Genomic DNA, 21,872 nt, shown 5'->3' on the forward strand with positions numbered 1-21,872 from the left:
GCATGCTACTTAAACTTACATTATATTTCCAAGGTGTCCATGTTTAATAGAGTTGTATTCTCCAACCACTAATGGAACAGCATAGGAAGATGTTGTTAGGTGCTGATTTATAGGATCACTATAAAACACCACAGAACCCACCAAAACACTGCCTCGCCTTGCAGCATCCTCACAATTGTTGTTATGCTTGAGCCCTTGTTGCAACCACTGTGTCAATCTGTGTTCTCTAGGATCTTTTTTTGGCTGACCCCTCTACTTTTCTAAGCATGATATTCTTCTCCAGGGACTAGTATCTCCTGATAATGTGTCCAAATCGTGTGAAATGAAGTCTCATCATACTTGCTTCGAAGGAGGCTGTACTTCCTTCAAGACAGATGTGTGTGTATGCTCTTCTGGCAGCCCATGTATTTTCAATATTCTTCACTTACACCATAATTCAAATGCATCAGGTCTTCTTCAGCCTTCCTTAGTCACTGCCCAGCTTTCACATGCATGTGAGGTGATTGAGAATACCATGGCATGGGTCTGGCACACCTGAGTCCTCAAAGTGACGTCTTTAATCTTTAGCACTTTAATAAGGTCCTGTGCACATTTGCCCAGTGCAATCAATACCATGATTTCTTGACTATTGCTTCCATGAACATTGACTGTGGATTCAAGTTCAACCAAATCCGTGACAACTCCATCCTTTCTCCATTTATTGTGATGTCCGTTGGTCCAGTTGTGTCGATTTTCCTTGTCGTTGACTTGTAATACATACAGAAGGCCAGTATGGTCTTTGATCTTCTTCAGCTAGCACTTCAAGCACTCGCCTTCAGCAAGGAACATTGTGTCATCGGAATATCACAGTGTTAATGAACCTTACTCCAATGTTGATGCTGCATTATTCTTCCCATAGTTCAGCTTCTCATATTAGTTGCTCAGAATACAGATTTATTAAATAGGGTGAGAGGATACAACCCTTTCCTCATTTTAAACCATGCACTATCCTCTTATTCTCTTTGAATAACTGCCTCTTGATCTATGTACAGGTTCCACATGAGCACAGTTGAGTGTTCTAGAATTCTCATTCTTTGCAATGTTTTATTATGCTTCAATTAATTAATGCCTTTGCATAGTTAATAAAACCCAATTAAACATCTTTTAGCCAAGCTCCTGCTGACATCAGCTATTATATTCCTCCTGCCATAGCCTGTTCTAAATATGGCTTGAATCTGGCAGTTCCAAGTCAAAGTATTTTTTATTTTTATCATTTTATTGGGGGCTCATACAACTCTTTTTTTAAAATCATTTTATTGGGGGCTCGTGCAATTCTTTTTTTTTTAATTTTAACAATTTATTAGGGGCTCATACAATTCTCATCACAGTTCATACATATACATACATCAATTGTATAAAGCACATCTGTACAGTCTTTGCCCTAATCATTTTTTTCTCTTTTCTTTTTTTACATTTTATTAGGGACTCATACAACTCTTATCACCATCCATACATATACATACATCAATTGTATAAAGCACATCCATACATTCCCTGCCCCAATCATTCTCAAGGCATTTGCTCTCCACTTAAGCCCCTTGCATCAGGTCCTCTTTTTTTTTTTCCAAGTCAAAGTATTACTGCATCCATATTTGAATTATTTTCAGCAAAATTTTACTTTCATGTGATATAACATTTCCAAATTAAAATATAGATAGAATTAATTTACTTATATCAGGCAATATTTTTAATAAATGGATAAATTAGAATACATATTGCAAAGTTTGTCTATATGTAATTCTATATGTATGTTTAGTGCAATCTTCTTTAAAACGTAAGATGATTTCTTTACACTTGGCAAATAAAAGTAAGTCATTTAGACATAGGCATATGTATATACTTAGAGCAATAAAAACATGTATCTAAATATGTAACTATATATTAAAGTGAAAATAGTGTCATTAAACTGGGAAAAATGTGTATAAATGTCTTTTCAAAATGAGATGACCTTTTTAGAGTAAAGAGCACCCTAAAAGAGAAAATGCAAAGAGGCAGGATGAGCTTCATGAGGTTAAGAGAGAATTATAAAGGCGTAGTAAAGAAGACAACGTTTCTGCCCAAAAATACATCAATGAGAAAGCATTGAGTAAAAAAATATACTTTATTAGAAAGTTGTTCAAGAAAATTACCCAGTAGATGATTAAAACCCTAGATAATAATAAATGTTGGTGAAGATGTGGAACAAGAACTCTCATTCATCCCTGGTAGGAATATTAATTCAACTAATATAAATGCCCATATCTGATGGCCCAGCAATATCGATCTCAGATAGTTGTATGTGTGAGCATGTAAAGAGTGCTTAGAATGGCATTGTGTGTAAAGTGTTAAAAGAAAAAAAAGGAAAGACACCCCTCTTCCCAAAATGTCGATTAGCTATGGATAAGTAATTTGTAATATTTATCAAATAAAATATTATACAATACATATATCCATGTCAACAAAGCTATGTATGTCAATGAAATTCCATGTCAACAAAATTATCAATAAAATACTGCATTAAAAATAATTTTATTGGTATATATTTCACATGATATAATTTAATTGTTCATATTAAGATTTATACAATCATCACCACAATCAATTTTGAATATTTTCTTCTCATGCTTATTCTTGTCAGCTCTCTATCCCCCACCCCATCTTCCCTGCCATGCCCCCTGGCAATTAGTCATCCAGTCACTGTCTCCATAGACGTACTTATCCTGGACCTCACACACAGAAAATCACATAAAACTCAAACTGGAAACAAACAAAAACCAGCAACAATGACTAGATAAAACAGAGAAACCTCAATCAGAAAGCAGAAAATATTAAAAGTGAAACAATTTTAAAATGGATCCAAAGGGAAATCAAATGATAAGGTATTGCAGTTTAGCCTACCATCAGCCATAAACAACTTTAGATGCTTTCTGTCAGATACCACGGCTATTCATATCTCTCGACAGTGGGCAAAGGGATTCACCAGAGGCCAAAGACATGTGGGGACCCTGCAAATGGATTTTGGGCTTCTACTCTCATCCATACATGTCTGCAAATTAGTTATTCACAAATTAAGATACCATTCTTGGGTTTTATTATTTACAATCCTTTGATCAGACAGGCTGATGTGGTCAGAATATTTCATTTTTTGGTTTGTTTTTAGAATATTGCATTTTGTATAACTTTGACTTTGGGGTCTACATTCATGTTTAAAATGTTTTAAAAAGAAAATTACTAATGGTGTGTTAGGCAGGATTCCATTACATGGTTATCGTAGTGGACAGCAAGGTTTCCATAGTAATCAGAACAGTTTGTCTCCTGTGGATGTTTGACATTACCCATGGTGTCCCTAAGAGTGAAATACAAGGGAAACCTACTAAGTATTTGCATAATCTATACAAGCAGAAGAATGCTCGAGCAGGTGAACAGCAGTTCAACTCAAATCACCACAATAGAGAGCTATGACCCTTCAAGCAATTCCCAGACTCAAGTCAGTTTACAGACCCACAACCCCGTGAATGAGAGGAAGGCCAGCTCCCTTGAAAGAAGGACCTTGCTACATTGCCAAAGATTTATGCTGTTAGTCTTTCTTCTAGTCTCCCCGAAGAGACCTGCGGCCTCTTTGTAAACAAGTTATTGTTTATATGGGGAAAGAAAATAATCAAACTTTTCGAAGAATACTGGACACTGACTCTGAACTGACACTAATTCCAGGAGACCGAAAATGTTTTGAAGGTCCCCAGAGTGGGGGCATATGGAAGCCAAGTTATTAATGGAGTTTTAGTTCAGATACATGTCACTGTGGGTCCAGTGGGCCCAAAAACCCATCCTGTTATTCCCCCAGTTCCAGAATCATCATTGGAATAGACATACTTAGTAACTGGCAGAACCCCCATATTGGATCACTGAAATGTGGAATAAGGGCTATCATGGTAGGAAAGGCCAAGTGGCCACCATTAGAACTGCCTTTGCCTCGGACAATAGTAAACCCAAAGCAGTACTGCATTCCTGGAGGGATTGCAGAGATCAATACCACCATCAAAGACCTGAAGGGTGGTGATTCCAACTACGTGCCCTTTTAACTCACCTATTTGGCCTGTAAAGAAGACAGATGGATCCTGGAGAATGACGGTGGATTATCAAAAACTTAACCAGGTGGTGACTCCAATTGCAGCTGCCATACCAGATATGGTTTCAGTTTCATTGCTTGAACAAATTAAAACTGTTCTTGGTATCTGGTATGCAGCTATTGATCTGGACAATGCCTTCTTCTCAATACCAGTTTCAAAGGATCACCAGAAGTAGTTTGCGTTCATCTGGCAGGGGAAACAATATCCTTTCACAACTCTCCCCCAGCGATACATCAACACTTCCACCCTGTGCCATAATTCTGTCTGAAGGGAACTTGATCGCCTGTCTCTTCCACAGAATGTCACACTAGCCCATTATATTGATGTCGTTATTCTGATTGGACCCACTATGGAAGATGTATCAAAGACTCTAGATTCATTGGTACAACATTTGCAGGCAAGAGGGTAGGAAATCAATACAATGAAAATTCAGGCACCCTTTACCCCTAAGTAAAATTTCTAGGGGTCCAGTAGTGTGGGGCATGTCAAGATATTCTTACTAAATGAAGGATAAGCTATTGCATCTACCCTGACTAACAAATAAATAGGAGGCACAACGCCTAATGGGCCTCTTCAGATTTTGGAGGTAACATATTTCTCATATGGGTGTGTTACTCCGACCTGTTTATCAAGGCTGCCAATTTTGAGTGGGGCCCATAACAAGGGTCTGCAATAGGTTCAGGCTGCTGTGGAAGCTGCTTTTCTACTAGGACCATATGATCCTGCTGGCCCAATGGTTCTAGATGTGTCAGTCGCTGATAGAGATACAGTGTGGAGTCTTTGGCAGGCCCCTATGGAGAATCACAGAATAGAATCTTGCGATTTTGGAGTAAAGTTCTGCCATCCTCTCCAGACAACTAATCCCCTTTTGAAAACCAGCTGCTGGTCTGTTACTGGGCCTCAATGGAGACTGAATGCCTCACCATGGGCCACCGAGTCACCATGAGGCCTGAGCTGCCAATCATGAACTGGGTATTGTCTGGCCCACAGAGTCATAAAGTTGGCATGCACAGCAACACTCCATTGTTACAGAATGGGTAGTGGAAGAAGGTAGTTCTACCTATCAGTTACCACCATGTGATCAATCGCAAAAGCGAGGATTGTGATTGTCAGTATTTCTTCTTTATATGTGTTTATTGAATATCTTTCCCTTGTTTATGTATAATATACCAGATACAAATAGGTTCAGTAAGTTTCCTTTATATGTATGTTACCTATATGATGTTGGGTATAAGCACAATTTCATTAATGTCTGGAAACTATATATGGCTAAAGAATTATATACTAGTGCCAAGTTGGCAAGTAGTAGACTGTGATAATTAGGTTTATTGTGCCAACTAGGCCTCCATAGAACATGTGGATGGAGTTTAATCAGGTTGCAACTTGATTGAAAGGCGGCCGAGATAAATGCTTTCCAAGACCAGTACCCTGTCTCTCTTTCTCTCTGGTGATCGACCAGCATTCTACTACTTGAGCTAGTTCTTTACCTCAACCATGTGCTGCACTACCTGTGGGCTGAGCCAACCCACAGATCATGTCACCATGGGTATATTGCTAGAGCTCAAGACCCCATCGGGGCCTGCTTCTCTGTGCTCCCAAACTACTGACAGTTGCTGCCCTACCCTGCTGCCTGCTGCCTGAGGGCAGACTCTACTGTCTGCTTCCTTGAGTTGAAGGACCTTCAGTAATATTAACCCTATAATGCTGGAATTTTTAATTTCAGGAAAAAAATTGTTTGGTTTTTGAACTTTTTAATAATACTTTGCCTTTTGTGTCTGGCTTCTTTCACTTAGCATAAGTTCTCAAAGTTTGTCTAAGTAGCATGTCTAAATGATTCATTTATTTTATAACTGAATATTCCATTTAATAATGTACATTTTGTGGATTTATTATAAGTTCTTCCCCATCATGATGTTGCAGGCTAAGTATTTGGCTGCTAACCTCAAAGTCAGCAGTTTAAACTCACCTACCCCACTAAAGGAGAAAGGTGAGGTTTGCTTCTAATAAGATCGACAGCCTTGGGAACCTACAACTTGATGGCCGTGTGTCTGGTTTGTTTATTCATCATTGGACAGAAATTTAGGTTGTTTCCATCTTTTGGTCACATTATTATTAATAATGCTCTCATAATCATTCAAGTACAGACTTTTGTGTGGACCTGTTTTCATTTCACGTGGGTGTACATATAGGGTTAGAATTGCTGGTCAAATGGCAACTCTATGGTTAACCTTTTCAGGAACTTCCCACACTGTTTTCCGAATTGTCGATACCGTTTTACATTGCCCCCAGCAGTTCATGAGGGTGCCACATCCACAGATACTTATGCCTGTGTGTCTTTTAAACAATATAATAAAAGGCATGCTCAGATAAATATATAATATGTAAACTTTTTAAAGTAAAAATTATTATAGTGAGCTTCTGGTAGTACTGTGGCTAAGGCACACTGTGGCTAACCCGAAGATTGGTGGTTTGAACTCACCAGCTGTCCTTGAAGGAAAGATGTGGTAGCCTGCTTTCAAAAACATTAACTTAAAACAAAACAAAAAAACCCAGCCCATTGCCGTTAAGTCAACTCTGAATGAGCGACACAGAGGGCACAGCGAAACTGCCCTCATAAGAGTTCTGAAACTATAAATCTTTGGGAAGCAGACTGCCACACCTTTCTCCTACAGAATAGATTGTGGATTTGAACTGCAGACCTTTCAGTTAGCAGCCAAAGGTGTAAAACTGTGCCACCGCTGCTCTCTCTACACAAATTGGAGCCTTGGAAACCCTACACACAGGGGTGTCACTAGAGGTGAGGGAGGGCTGATGACCATACCAAGATACACAGCAGTGATACCAAAATGGAGGTCTAGAAAATTCTGTGGAGTGTTTCAGCAGCAAATTAGTATTTTAATTAAAATGTTAGTGTGGCTATAACAAACATATTTTTCATAAGCCCAGTTGACATGTATCAATCTATTGACATGGCTAAAATGGCATGTAATTTTCTAGTGCACTCTGGTCAGAACTACCAGTATTATCCAGTAACAAGGGTGCTTCAAATCACGTGGTTCCATCAGCAAGCACCATTGGAAGGCTCTGTTTTCATTTGTTACCAGTGTTTTTATAGTAGCTGATTTTGTCAACATTTCTGGTGTCTATGCTATGATATTGTGATTAGTATTTGTGAACATATAAGTGTTTTTGAGAGTGAAGTAGTAATTAGAAGAAAAGAAGGAGGAAAAAATTTTAAAGCTTCCCATCAATTACTAATCATGTTGTAACTAATCATGTTGTAATTTGATGTAGAAACAATTTACAAAAACAATCTTGTTATCGGTATTCATATATGTGTTAGTCTGGGTAGACTAGAGAAACAAATTCATAGACATTCATATGTGTATAAAAGAGAATTTTATAGAAAGAGTAATTGTACATTAAGAAAGCATCCCAGTCCAGTCCAAGCCCAATAAATCCGATATTAGCCCATATATCCTATACCTATCTATAAAGTCCTCTTCAGAATCACTAAACACATACAATGATGCCGAATGCAGGACGATCACAGGCCAGTAGGTGGGAAGTCTTGTGGATCCAGTGGCATTGTAAGCATCTCAGCACTGGCAGCACATGGCTTCTCTGGCTTCAGAGATGTGCTTGCATGAAGGTAGGCCCATGTGGTTTCTCCAGCTCAGGGCACTAGCGTGGTTCCATGTGTCTTGTCAGTTGCAATGTCTCCCAGAGAGTGAGCACAGAGAGAGAGATGTCTCCCACCTCCAAGAAGAAAAAAAAAAAACAGCAGTTCCCAAAATTCTCAGGAGCAGGCCATGCCCACACAGAGGTCTCATTGGCTATCTCCAGATTGACAGGCTAGATAGACTCCACCCCTACACTCTTACTCCTCAAATCGACACCAGAGTATGTAACTACCACAATATAATCTGAGAAATATTACATTTGAGCAATTCATTGCCGTCTCTTTCACGCTATCCCATGGTTAAACCCTGCATGGTGTGGAGTAGAAGGAGGTGGGCACCAGCCCTCGTGAGGCCGCTGTCTACAGGGCAGCTCTACTGCCGCCTGCAGGGTTGCTATGAATCAGAACGACCTGAGGGCAACCCTGCTTTTGTTTGTTTGTTTGAATTCAGAGTGGCGCAACCATTTCCACAATCAATTTCAGAATAGTTCACCATCTCAAAGAGTAACTACATTTCTTATTGGCCATTTGTTTTTTTATCTATGGGGAAATGGCTATACAGATCCTTTGTCTATTTTAAATACTTGGTTATTTGTATTCTTACATTTTCTGGATACCAAGTCCTATCAAATAAATGATTAGCAGATATTTTTAAAGTCCTCTGATGAACTAAATTATTTAATTTCCACGAGGGCGTCTTGGTTCATTCTGTCTTTTGCTGCTCATGCTTCTATCATATCTGTCAGGCAAGCTTACAAAGCTCTTTGTCTCTACCAAATGCCCGGGAGCACTCCACCCCACCAGAAAGCCTGTCCAGGGTGCTCAGTCAGTCCTTGTGCTCATAGGTCAGCACATTCAAGGTAGTACCTTGCATCGCAAACCTGTTTCCTGGTTCTGCTGCTGGACTTTGTCTGCTGCTGGACTCTACTGTGCTTGTCATCCCACTCTCGGTACCTGTTATGTCAGACAGGGTTCTCTAGAGAAACAAAACCAGAACGCTAAGAATTATATGTATATATTTATATAGATAGATAACATAAGAAATAAACAATCTATAATGCAGTACAAATGGCTCAGTCCAACTCACTCCTGTGAGACAGTTGTGAGACACTGACAGTCCTTCAAGTCTTGAGGGCCTCCAGGTAGTCCTCTGTAGAGCAATTCAGGTTATCTGGGCACAGCAGCAAACAGCAAGGCAGGTCACCAATAGCCAGCCAGATGACAGGATCCAACAGTCCCCAACTCAAGAGATGTAAATTCCAATAATGGGGTGAAGCAGGTCTTGCTTCATGATTACTTCTAAGAATTTTAAAAGCATATTCTGTCTACTTTTTATACTTGTCACTAGCAGAAGAGTTATACCAGTGCCAGCTACTCATCATGGGCAGAAATGAAAGTTGCGTTTCTGAGTTAAATCTTTAACCATCAGAAATGTTTTTACCCATATATGCCCTGTCTTGGTAGTTTTGAGGGACATTAAGAAAGGGAAGCTGAATTACTGATTATGGTCAGTGAAATATAAAGATATGAGAATATTCCAGAGAGATAAGATTTGAATAAATAATAGATTTAGGGAAAATGGTAATTTAGAACCTAAAGTAGCAAGGAAAACTTCAGTCTTTGCTATATTAAGAACACTTTATTGGGTAAGTGTTGGGCTTCTAACTGTATGTGTACAGTTGGTGGTTCAAACTACCAATTGTTCCTCAGGAGAAAAAGAAGGCTGGCTGTCAGCTCCTGTGAAGACCTACATTCTCAGAAACCCTAAGATGCAGTTCTACTCCGTTCTATGGTTCACGGTGAGTCAGTATAAACTCCACGGCAGGGGATTTGACAGACTATTCAATCCACAAAATTCAGGATAGATAGCATCAGCCAATATTGTTTAAGTCTCATGAGACAGGGTGGCCCTTAGCTGGATTTGAGTTACCTAGTTTATCTTTCCTATATGTTAAATTCCTTTGTGGTACAAATAAGCTCATGTTTATATCTACAGTAACCAGTATTCCATGGGGGAAATAATGCAATGTATATCATTGTTGGCAGTTTAGTTATTGGCAATTGAGTCACTAATAAGGTGCCCTTATGGTATAATGGTTACTCGTTGGGCTGTAATCCTCATGGTTGGCAGTTCAAAACCACCAGCAGCTCCTTGGGAGAAAGACTGTTTTTTCTACGCTGGTAAATAGCTACAGTCTCAGAAGCCCACAGGGCTTGCTATGAGTCAGCATTGACTCAATGACAGTGGGTTATTAGAGTTAAGGCAAGAATAGCTATAAGTTATAAATTTAGATCTTCACATTTATATCTCCAATACATTAGGATTCTTCTTTAAACTAGATGCCTGCTGATGGTTTGAAATAGCTGTACTTGGATGTAATGTTTGACAGTATTAAATGGTTTAATGTGTTTATTAAAACATAAAGTCTTATTATAAGAAAAATTGAGGCTGCTAGGTCAAATACTGCTGCCACATCTCCAAATTTATTAATATAGTGATTCTATCTCTTCTCATTCAGAAGAAAAGGTAAAGTAAGAACTAAAATCTCCTGCATTTCCAGATTACATGATCTTGTATGTGGAAAATCCTAAGAAAACTACTTAAAAAAACCAAACCTATTAGCTATGAGCTTATAGTTTTAGGGTACAAAAATCAATTACATATACAGAGGATATAACTCCTAAGGACTCTGTGGGTGGTACAAACAATTAAGCACTAGGCTATAATAACCAAAAGGTGGGTGTTTTGAATACACCCAGAGGAGGCTCAAAAGATAAGCCTGGTGATCTGAAAGGTCACAGTCATTGAAAACCCTACATCCGATTACTGATTCTGAATGAAATACATGTTCCACTGACATGCACACAAAACAATTTTCCTTTATGCTGACAGCATAGGTTCGTTTGTTTGTTTCTTTGCCTCGACAGACAACTGGTCAAAATTGGCAACAGAAAGACTGGGTGAAGATGAGCTCTCGGAGAAACCCAGTCATAATTGTGGCAGATGCCTCCCAATATTGAATTCATACACATAGAACAAACATATAGGGTAGTCAGGTCAATCACAGAGAGTTACATATTACATTGCTCATACCTATGTTTCACAGATTAACATTATTGTCTTCATGTTTGATACGTTTGATTCCGTCACACTTGAGGGGTTTAAGAAGCCATTTTGTCTTGAATATGACCTATGTAAAAAAAAGTGTATATCCACTTAAAAAATTTTTTTTATTTAAGAAGAAGCCCTAGTGGCTGAGTAGGTTAAGCATTGAGTTGTTAACAGAAAGCTTGTTTGTTCAAACCCAGCAGCCATTCTGAGGGAAAGAGCAAGGTAATCTGCTCCCACAAAGACTTCCCACCTCTGTATTAGAGGGCCACTCTGAGTCTACATCAACTGGAGACTCACAGTGTTTAATACCATTTTGGCTCAAGTGGTATCAGTGGTCACAAATCCTGATTAGGATTTTACTACAGAATCTGTGCCAGGACCAGGCAGTGCTTGATTCTGTTGTATGCTGAGTTGCTCTGAGCTGGACGAGCTGGAAGGCACCACCAATGAAAAATCTTGAAAGAAGAGGGAAAGATGCAAAGCACAGACCAAACACAGCTTGTTAAACATGGTCTAAGGATAAAAAATAGAAAATGTTTATGTGTCAGATATGAAGACACTAAGAATACCTGAGATTGGGATGAAGATCTAGCCATTCTTATTTCAGACCATGTCATGATAGAAATGGGTAGTTTGTAAGCAATTCTCCTGTTAGCTATGATAGTTTACTATTGGATAACCTTTAACCTTAAGACTATATACTTATTTAGAATGTACAATTGAGTTTGCTAATTTTATGTTTATTTTTCTAAGTGAATTTGGATTTCTTTACCAATCATGCAATGTTTAACTCACCACTTATCTTTCTGTAGTGGTATGTGTGTTGCTGTGATGCTGGAAGCTATGTGACAGTTACTTCAAGTACCTGCAGGATCACTCAAGATGAAACGGTTTCAGTGGAGCTTCTAAACTTAGAACAGACTACGAAGAAGGAATGGGCTGTCCACTGCTAAGGAATCAGCCACTGGAAAAGCTGAGGAGTCGCAGTGGAGCGCTGTTAGGTACAGCACCAGAAGATGAGCCCTTCAGGGCCAACAGCACTATAAGCACAACTACGGTAGAGCTGTTTCTCAAAGTGGAACCAACCACAATTATCTGGATGAAGTAGTTTGGAGGACCTGCATTTGAGGATGGGGCATAACTCAAACTGAGAAGGAACAGTTGCAAGCATGTATTGAAAATTAGAACATAGAATGCACAAAATCCGAATCTAGGAAAATTGGAAGTCTTAAAAAATGAAATGGAATGCTTAAATATTGATATTCTAGACATTAATGACCTGAAATGGACTTATGTTGGCTATTTTGAATCAGACAATCATGGTTTACTATGCCAGGAATGACAAGATTCAAGAGGGAATGGCATTGAATTCATCATCACAAAGAAATTTCAAGATTTATCTTAACGCAGTCTGTACTAGGATGATATCTATCTGCCTTCAAGGAAATCCAATTAATACAGCTATTAATCAGATTTATGCTCCAATTACAAAAGTTAGTGATGAAGAAATTGAAGAATTTTACCAATGCCTTCAGTCTGAATTTGATCAAACATGCAATCCAGATTGCATTGATAATTACTGGCAATTGGAATACAAAAGTTGGAAATGAGACAGTTGTCAGAAAATATGGTCTGTTATAGAAAAGAAGGTGGAGATTGCATGATAGAATTTTGCAAGAACAATGACTTCCTCATCACAAATACCTTTTTTCAACAACATAAATGTTGATTATACATGTGGGCTTCAGATGGAATACGCAGAAATCAAATTGACTATGTCTGTGGAAGGAGATGAGAGGGAAGCTCAATATCATTAGCTGAAACTAGGACAAGCTTTGACTGTGAAGCAGTCTGTCAATTTCTCAACTGTAAGTTCAAGATGAAGCTAAAGAAAATGAAAATGAGGCTCAAAGAGCCAAAATACAACCTTGAGTATATCCCACATGAGTTTTAAAAACATTTTTCTTTTTTTAAAATCATTTTATTGGGGGCTCGTACAACTCTTATAATACTCTATCCATCCATCCATCGTGTCAAGCACATTTGTACATTTGTTGCCATCATCATTTTCAAAACATTTGTTTTCTACTTGAGCCTTTGGTATCAGCTCCTCATTTTTCCCCTCCCTCTCCCACCAACCCTTGATAATTTATAAATTATTATTTTTTCATGTCTCACACTGACTATTGTCTCCCTTTACCCACTTTTCTGTTGTCTGTCACCCAAGGAGGGGGTTATATGTTGATCATTGTGATCGGTTCCCTCTTTCTAACCCCTTCTCCACCTTTCCCTTCCCCTCCTGGTATCGCTACTCTCATTATTGGTCCGGAGGGGTTTAACTGTCCTGGATTCCCTGTTTCCAGCTCTTATCCATACCAGTGTACATCCTCTAGTCTAGCCGGATTTTAAAGGTAGATTTGGGATCATGATAATGGTGGGGAGAAAGCATTAAAGAACTAGAGGAAAGTTGTATGTTTCATCGTTGCTACAATGCACCGACTGGCTCATTTCCTCCCCGAAACCCTTCCGTAAGAAGATGTCCAGTTGAATACAGATGGTCTTTGGTCTCCACTCCATACTCCCTCTCAATCACAATGATATGATTTTTTGTTCTTTGATGTCTGATACTTGATCCTATCGACACCTCATGATCACACAGGCTGGTGTGCTTCTTCCATGTGGGCTCTGTTGCTTCTGAGCTAGATGGCCGCTTGTTTATCTTCAAGCCTTTAAGACCCCAGATGCTATATCTTTTGATAGCCTGCCACCATCAGCTTTCTTCACATTTGCTTATTCACCCACTTTGTCTTCAGCGGTTGTGTCGGGATGGTGAGCATCATAGAATGCCAATTTAAAAGAAGAAAGTATTCTTGCATTGAGGGAGTACTTGATTGGAGGCCCAATGTCCTTCCGCCACCTTAATACTAAACCTATAAATATATGCACATAGATCTATTTCCCCATCATCATATATAAATATATTTACATGCCTGTACTTAGACCACTATAAATGTTCTTTGCCTCCTAGTTCTTACCTCTATTTCCTTTTACTTTTCTCTTGCCCCACTATCACGTTCAGCCTTCATTTGGGTTTCAGTTGTTCCTCTCAGTTACATTGCCCTTGATCAAGCCCTACCAGGCATCCTACACCCTCATCACCACCGATTTTAGGCCACTTGTTGTTCCCCTTTCCCTGGGTTTGTTAACACCCACTTCCTTTCTCCTGCCTCCCCCTCTCCCATGTCCCCCCAGAACCGTTGGTCTGTGTTTTCTTCTTCAGATTGTTCATTCTGCCTTTTTTATCTAGAGAGACCTACAGAGATAATAATATGCACACAAAAAACAAGACAGAACAAAACAAAGCAACAAAAGAATACAAAACAACAAAAACACAGCCACACAGAAAAAGCAAGGTCTGTTTGTTGACCTTTAGGAGTGTTTTCTGGTGGAGTCTGATGAGGTGGCACGACCTGGTCCCAAAGTCTATTTTTGGCATTCCCTCAGGACTTCGTTGCTCTGCTCCCCTTGCTGTTCTCTTGCACACCCTTAGTGTTTTGCCTCAGTGTGGTGGGGACAGATTGGACACTTGAAAACATTTCAAGGACAGATTTGACTCACTGAACACCAATGACAGAAGACCTGATGAGCTGTGTGGAATGCTATCAATAACATCATACACAAAGAAAATAAAAAGCCATTAAAAAGCCGAGAGAAAGAAAAGGTCAACGTGGTTGTCAGAAGAGACTCTGAAATCTGCTCTTGAATGTAGATTAGCAATAATAAATGGAAGAGATGATGAAGGCAAAGAGCTGAACAGAAAACTCCAAAGGGCAGCTTGCAAAGAAAGAACACTACAGCACATATCTGAGTATAAGCTGAAAGAACAGAGGAAAAAAATTCAAGCCCCTAGCTGCAATATTGGAAGATTTTATGGGCAAAATGTTGACGAATGCAGGAAGCATCAAAAGAAGATAGAAGGAATACAGAGTTACTGCCAACATTCCACCATGTCAAGGGGTAGAATGTGATCAAAAGCCACGGGACTGAAGGATGGATTCCAAGCTACAATGAAGGCATTAGCAACAACAAGGCTCCAGAAACTGAGGACTATCAATTGAAATATGCACTGGAAGTGTTCCTTCCTGTAAGTCAAGAAATTAGGAAGACATCTACTTGGTCAGACAACTGGAAGATTCATATGAGTATCTATTCCAAAGAAAGGTGACTCAACAGAATGTGAAAATTATAAAACAATGTATCATATGCAAATACAATTTTGCTGAACATAACTCAACAATTGCAGAAGTACTTTTACAGGGAGCTGCCAGAAATTCAAGCCAGATTAAGAGGAGGATGTGTACACCTATGTTTATACCTCTATCCAAAGGTTTGCTTCCTAGATCTTTCCTGTTTCCTTTTACTTCATGCCTCACCATCATGCTTGCCCTTCTTCTGCCTTAGTAATTCCTCTCAGCTAGATTGTTGTTGTTCCAACACCACCGTGATCTCTACATCCTCCTCGTTGTTCCTTTTAATTCCCTAGTTGTTCCCCTGTCTATGGCATTGCTTGCTCATGTCTCCTTTCCCCTGACTCCTCCTCCCCACAAGTCCCTCTGGAACCATCAGTCCCTTTGCTTTCTACTCAGACTTGCTTCACATGCCTATTTTACATATGTAGGCAAAACAACAATAACAGAGAAAAAACAAAAGTTTAAATAAGAACAGGAAAAAAGAAACCCCCCCCCCAAAAAAAAGCATATATAACTCCTGGTCTGTCTGCTGCCCTTTATGACTATCTCCCCATAAGTCCTAGGGGTTCCAGGAACTGCCCCTCCTAGCCTGGTCTATTTTTAGGCTCCTCAGGGGTTTTGTGACTTTGCTTTGCCCCAATTGCTGATCTGTTATGTTCCCTTATTGGTTCACCCCACTGTGGGGGTGGTCAGATCAGACTCACTCCCTGCCGTGTGTCCCCAGTATATCCCTCTGTCGTGTTACGCTCCAGAGAAGGGACATCATGTCTCGAGCTGTTGGCCCCACAGTCCTCTCTGTGCCCTAGCAGCTCCATGCAGGGGTGTCATCCTCGGGGCTTGGGGTCTAGTTCCTTGCTCTCTCTCTCTCTTTCTTGGTTTGCTTCTGTGTGGGTGTGGCAGGCAGGCCCCCACCCTATAGGTTTAATGCTGTCCTCTCTAGCACATACTTCTAGTTGGGGCCAGTCCTGGCAATACACTGAGGAAGTGGATGGACCTTGGGCCTCTGATCAAGCCCTCCCTCAACTCAAGAAAACTTCGTTCTAACAACCTGGCATTCTGTGATGCTCACCCTCCCAACACAAATGCTGAAGACAAAACGGGTGCATAAGCAAATGTGGTGAGGAAAGCGATGGTGCCTGGCTATCAAAAGATAAAGTGTCTGGGGTCTTAAAGGTTTAAAATTAAACAAACAACCATCTAGCAGAGAAGCAACAAGTCCACATAGAAGAAGCACACCAGCCTGTGTGATCCTGAGGTATCAAACGAATCAGGTAACAGGCACCAGAAGACCCAAAATAAAAAACATATTGTTGAGAATGAGGGGGGTTGAAGCAGAAACCCCAAACCCATTTGTAGACAATTGAATTTTCCCTCACAGAAGGGTCATAAAGAAGGGATGAATCAACCAGGGCACAGTATAGCACCGATGAAACACAAAATTCCTCAAGTTCTTTGAGGTTTCCTCACCCCCACTATCATCATTCCAGCCCTGCCTTTCAGTTCTGGCTATATAGACCATAGCATGTACAATGGTACAGATAAGAGCTCATGACACACGGAATCCAGGTCAGATACACCCCTCAGGAACTAAAATGGGAGTAGTAAAACCAGGAGGGAAGGGAGTATGGAGGAGGAGAAGAAGGGGGAACAGATCACAATGTTCAGCGCATTACCTCCACCCCTACCCAGGGATGAACAACAGAAATGTGGGGGAAGGGAGACAGCAGTTGGCATAAGATATGAAAACAATAATAATTTATAATTTATCAAGGGCTTGGAGTGGGAGGGGGAGCTTATACCAAGGCCTCAAATAGAAAGTAAATATTTAGAAAATGATGATGGAAAGATATGTACAAATATGCTTGATACAATTGATGTATGGAATGTTATAAGAGCTATAAGGGCCCCCAATACATTATTTTTTTAAAAGAAGAGGATGTGGCACAAGGGACATGATTGATGACATCAATGGATCTTGGCTCAAAGCAGAGAATACTATAAAGATGTTTGCTTGTGTTTAGTTGACATGCAAAGGCATTTGATTGTGTGGATCAGGCCAAACACGGATAGCCTTGAAAAGAAAGGAAATTCCAGTACACTTCCTTGTGCTCATGCGGAACATTTCCATTGATCAAGAGGCAGTTATGTAAACAGAACCAGAGAATGCTGCATGGTTTAAAATCAAGAAAGGTATGTGTCAGGGTTGTATTCTCTCACCGTACTTACTCAATTGGTATGCTGAGCAAATAATCAGAGAAACAGGACGATATGAAAAAGAATGTGGTATCAGTATTGGGGGAAGGTTTATTAACAACTTGTGAGATACAGATGATACAACCTTGCTTGCTGAAATCGAAGAGGACTTGAAGCACTTGCTGATGAAGGTCAGAGATTGCAGGCTTTAGTATGGCTGGCAACTCAATGTAACAAAAACCCAAATCCTCACAACTAGACCAACGGGAAGCATCACAGTAATTACGAAAAGAATGAGGTTGTCAAGGATGTCCTCTGCGCTTGGGTCCACAACCAATGCGCATGGAAGCACTCCTTCACTCTCACTTCCCTCAGGTCGATTCTGACTTGTCACTCTTTATGGGAGTAGGAAGCCTGTTCTTTCCCCTGTGGAGCAGTAGCTGGTTTCATATTGCTGACCTTGTGGCTAGCACCCTAACATGTAACTTCTACATTACCAGGGCTCCTAGGCTCATGGAAGCAGCAGTCAAGAGATCAAATTATGCATTGCATTGGGTAAATCTGCTGCACAAAACTGCTTTAAAGTACTGAAGAGCAAGGATTTCACTTTGAGGACTAACGAACGTGCTCTTGACCCAAGCCGTGGTATTTTCAATTGGCTCATATGCATGTGCTAGTTGGACGTTAAATAAGTAAGATTAAAGAATTGATGCATTTGAATTGTGGTGCTAGCAAAAAAGACTTTGAAAGTGCCCTGGACTGCAAGAGAAGCAAACACATCTGTTTGGGAACAGGTACGACCAGCACGCTCCTTAGCAGCGAGGACGGCAAGACTTCATCTCACACACTTGGAGCACGTGACCAGGAGAGACTGCGCCCTGGAAAACACATCATGCCTGGTCAACCAGAAGGGCATGAAAAAGAGGATGGCTCCGCATAAGACATGAAAAAACATTCTTCTAAATTATCAAGGGTTCATGAGGGAATGAGGGTGGGGGGGGGGGGAATGAGCTGATACCAAGGACTTGAGTGGAAAGAACATGTTTTGAGAATGATAATGGCAACAAATGTACAAATGTGCTTGACAAAACGGATGCATGTATGGATTGTGGTAAGAGCTGCACCGGCCCCTAATAAACTGAATTTTAAAAAAGAAAAAGGGGTGGCTCTCGAGGAGATGGACTGGCACAGTGGCTGCAACAAGGAGCTCCAACATAAGTTGTGAGTTTTGCACAGGACCAAGCAGTGATTTGTTCTGTTGTTCTTCGGGGCGCTGAGGCAGAAGGGACTCCACAGACCTAACACTAAGTAGATCTTACCATGATGAACTCAACAAGTATTAAAAAGGCTTTTCTTTTTGTGTTACCATAAATGCTTTCCTTCTTGAATCAACTATGGTATGAGTAAAATAATGGCCGTCTCGCTCACTGCCATCGAGTGGATACCAACTCAAAGTGACCCTCTGGGACAGTGTGGGACAGCCTCTGCCAGCGTGCAAGCCTGTAGAACTTGATGGGAGTGGAAAGCCTCATCTTTTCCCCTCCGAGCAGCAGTTTCACACTATTGACCTTGTAGTCAGCAGCACAGCGCCTAACCCACTATGAGACCAGGACTCCATACAGTGATGAATGAGTACAGCAGCAGATTCTTAACCCCCCGTGGAAAAGTTCAACTGTTTTCATACCAGCTGCCTCTGGATTGCTGGCCAACCCATATGGATCTGCCAGTACTGACACTCAGAGGCCTTGTGAAACCCATGTCCTCAAACTCTGTTATCTAATTTCTATCTGATTGCCTTTCATAAATAACATCCTTGCAGGATATTTATCCTTGTGTCAAACCGAGCGTGAAGTGCTTCTCATCTGGTCAATTCCTTCATTTTGACCACAAAAATACTTTCTGTTTTTGAATTTTCCCTCTCTTTAATTTTCTATTGATGTCTTTACATAGTCATTTTCGTTTTATGCTACACTATGTATTTCTGAATGCTGGCTTAAATTATTTGTGGGATGATGTGGATAGGGGTAAGAAAAAATAATCGTTAGCCTAGAGGAGGCTAGAAAGGTCAGAGGAGAAACAAACGAAATCAATCTATGACAATAAACAAATACGAAGCTATTGATGGGGAGCCCTAGTGGTGCAATGAGTTAAGTATTGGGCAGCTAACTGAAAGGTTAGCAGTTTGAACCCACCAGCCTCTAGACTTCCGTAAAGATTGATAGCCTGAGAAACCCTCTGAAGCAGTTTTACTCTGTCCTATAGGTTACTATGCATTGGAATTGATGTGACATCAGTGGGCACTCTACCAATGAAACATTTGAAAAGATTTTGAGTCATTGAAGCCAAAAGAAGTGCCAAGAAGTTTTGAAAGGAGGAACTGTTCTTCAACAATTTTGTTCAGTGCAGCAAACACAAAGGCTTTGTCCACGGGGCATGTAAGTCTGGGCTCATGTTCCCTAAATAAGTGCCCTTTGTGCACGGAGCACAAGAAAATACACATGTTCCAGCCTGACTAAAGTGTGGATTTAACTTCTGCATTATATACTTGATTACAATGATCAACAACGAAGAGTAGATTGAGAAGAACAGAATTGAATGTTCAGAGTCATGAGTCACGTGCCAATATCTGTAAGTGGCTCTTTTATGATTTTCCAGTCTCAAAATGCAGTGGCATAGGCTTATCTGGCTTTTCTGTTCACCACCTCTAAGAGGTTCTCGAAATTACTTGGCCAGCAGATATAAATCTGGCAACTTTATTTCCATCTTCAAAGCAAGACTTGAAACTGAAACTGCAGACAGCTTGTGAAATATCAGCTCAATGACTTCCCTGAACTCCTGCTTGATAACTCAGTGCGTTGTTTATGAAGTATTTTTTAAAACCTCTTATATTGATAACTTTCTTTATAATCCTGTAAAATGCTTTACAAACACTTCCTTGGGAGTCAGATGCAAAACCTATCCTCTTCAAGCCGGCAGATGACAGCAATGAGATGCTGCCAGATCCAAAGCCTCGTCTCAGATCACAGTGAGGAAGTGGTAGAGCCCAAGCGGTGGAACCACCAAGCGGTGGTTCCTTAGTTTCAGCGTCTGCAGAACTCCGGGTCCCAGCGAAGGTGCCCTACCCGCGTTGAGGCCCCGCGTGTGCAAGACAGGGATCGAGATCAATGAGATTTCCTAGGAATTCAAGCTTTCAGGACTGCTCGCGGAAACCCTGTCCAAGACAGGTTGTGCAGGTGTGCTGTGTGGCCTCAAACTGGTACCACTGGGAATGCTTTGCAAAACAGGAAGGTGCAGTAAAGGGTGTGCCCAGCTTAGTTGACCTGGCACTTCCCCACCTTCTTCCCCGGCTGCCAGGTTCATTCTGGCCCAAAGCCTTCCCGTACCTGAGCCGTCTTGAACTTGAAGGACGGTCTTCCCAGCGCGTACGTTCCCTCCCTCCCCCGCGCGCCCGTCACCGGCCGCCCTGCAAGTTTACCTGGCGAGTCTGGGGGTGGTTTGCTGGCGGCCCGCCGACCTGGGAATGCCCAGTGGGGGCACGTCCTGGAGAGCCGGCCGCCGGGCCGCAGCCTGAGCGGAGCGTCGGAGCGGCGGGCGCGGCGGCCCGGCCGGCGGGTGTCGTGTCCGCATCCGGCCTCAGGGCGGCACTCTGATTCCGCGGCCGGCGAGCTCGGGCGGGCCGCCCGGCGCCGACCCACGCGGGCCGGGAACGTGTCTCCCGGTGACGCAGCCCCGGGTGGGGAACGTGGTGCGGCGGCCGCGGCGACCGTACGCGCCTCCGCCGCCAGCGAGAGGGCGCAGCGGGAGCGGCGCGCGGTCGGCGCCTGTCGGCGGGGAGGACGGTCCCGGGCTGGGCGCTCAACAAAGAGCGGGGCCGCCCCCTCAGGTACCGGCCGGCCGGCGGCCCCGAGAGCCCGCGGGCGGGTCGGGCGGCTCGCGGGCGGCGGGGTGGGGGGCGGGGGCCGGGAGGGCCGCGGTCCGAGCGGGGAGCGGGGCGCCCGGGACCCCGCCAGGCCCTCGACTCCCCCGGGGCCGCGGGCGGGCGGAAGGGCGGGGGCGGGGCGCGGGCCCCTCGGGGCTTCGCCCGCGGCGCCAACCCGGCGTGGCCGGTCCCTCAGGCAGGCGGAGCTGCGGGCCCAGAGAGGCTCCATGTTGGGAAGCGGCGCCGCAGGTCCTCGTTAGCGGGCGTCGGGGAGCCGCTGGGCAGCCGGCGGGGCCGGGCCCCGAGCGAAGATGGAGGCCCCGCTGCGGCCCGCCGCGGACATCCTGCGCCGGAACCCGCAGCAGGACTACGAGCTCGTGCAGAGGGTCGGCAGCGGCACCTACGGCGACGTCTACAAGGTGAGGCCGCCGAGCCCCGGCCCGGGACCAGGCTTTGCCCCTGCGGGCGGTCGCTGGGCTCCGCAGTGGGCGGCTCGCGGGCCAAGTTCGCGGAGGGCGGAAGATGCCTCATTGTGGCATCTTCGAGATGGAGCCGCGGGGTCGTCTTTACC

At 42.4% G+C, this 21,872-nt stretch overlaps 2 protein-coding genes across 3 annotated transcripts in view; one reads left to right on the forward strand and one right to left on the reverse strand.

Annotated features, from left to right (window-relative positions):
* Nucleotides 1-2,495: 2,495 nt before the first annotated feature.
* Nucleotides 2,496-21,530, reverse strand: LOC142426576 (uncharacterized). The gene is made up of 4 exons (XM_075532201.1): nt 21,395-21,530; nt 20,858-21,312; nt 8,695-8,803; nt 2,496-7,904 (listed from the first exon to the last, which is right to left on the reverse strand). The coding sequence occupies exons 1-4, from the start codon at nt 21,528-21,530 to the stop codon at nt 7,822-7,824; spliced, it is 783 nt and encodes a 260-aa protein (XP_075388316.1). The 3' UTR covers nt 2,496-7,821.
* Nucleotides 21,107-21,872, forward strand: part of MAP4K5 (mitogen-activated protein kinase kinase kinase kinase 5) — a 110,916-nt gene continuing 110,150 nt past the window's right edge. Inside the window, exons 1-2 of one of the 2 annotated variants that reach the window (XM_075532052.1) lie at nt 21,107-21,265; nt 21,498-21,720. In XM_075532052.1, coding sequence (XP_075388167.1) covers nt 21,613-21,720 — 108 coding nt within the window. In that variant the 5' untranslated portion in view covers nt 21,107-21,265; nt 21,498-21,612. The remainder of the gene's footprint in view (nt 21,266-21,497; nt 21,721-21,872) is intronic. The other variant, XM_075532053.1, reaches the window with a different exon arrangement.

This window comes from Tenrec ecaudatus, chromosome 14 (genome assembly GCF_050624435.1).
Source record: "Tenrec ecaudatus isolate mTenEca1 chromosome 14, mTenEca1.hap1, whole genome shotgun sequence".
NCBI lineage: Eukaryota > Metazoa > Chordata > Mammalia > Afrosoricida > Tenrecidae > Tenrec > Tenrec ecaudatus.

What these genes read in the sequence shown, in the direction of transcription:
- LOC142426576 (XM_075532201.1), bottom strand. Translation starts at nt 21,530, where the DNA reads ATGGAGCCTCTCTGGGCCCGCAGCTCCGCCTGCCTGAGGGACCGGCCA. An exon ending in ACCACCCCCAGACTCGCCAG is followed by an intron (nt 8,804 to 20,857) that starts GTAAACTTGCAG and finishes TTGTTTCTCTAG; the next exon opens with AGAACCCTGTCTGACATAAC. An exon ending in AAACAGGTTTGCGATGCAAG is followed by an intron (nt 7,905 to 8,694) that starts GTACTACCTTGA and finishes TTCTTCTTGGAG; the next exon opens with GTGGGAGACATCTCTCTCTC.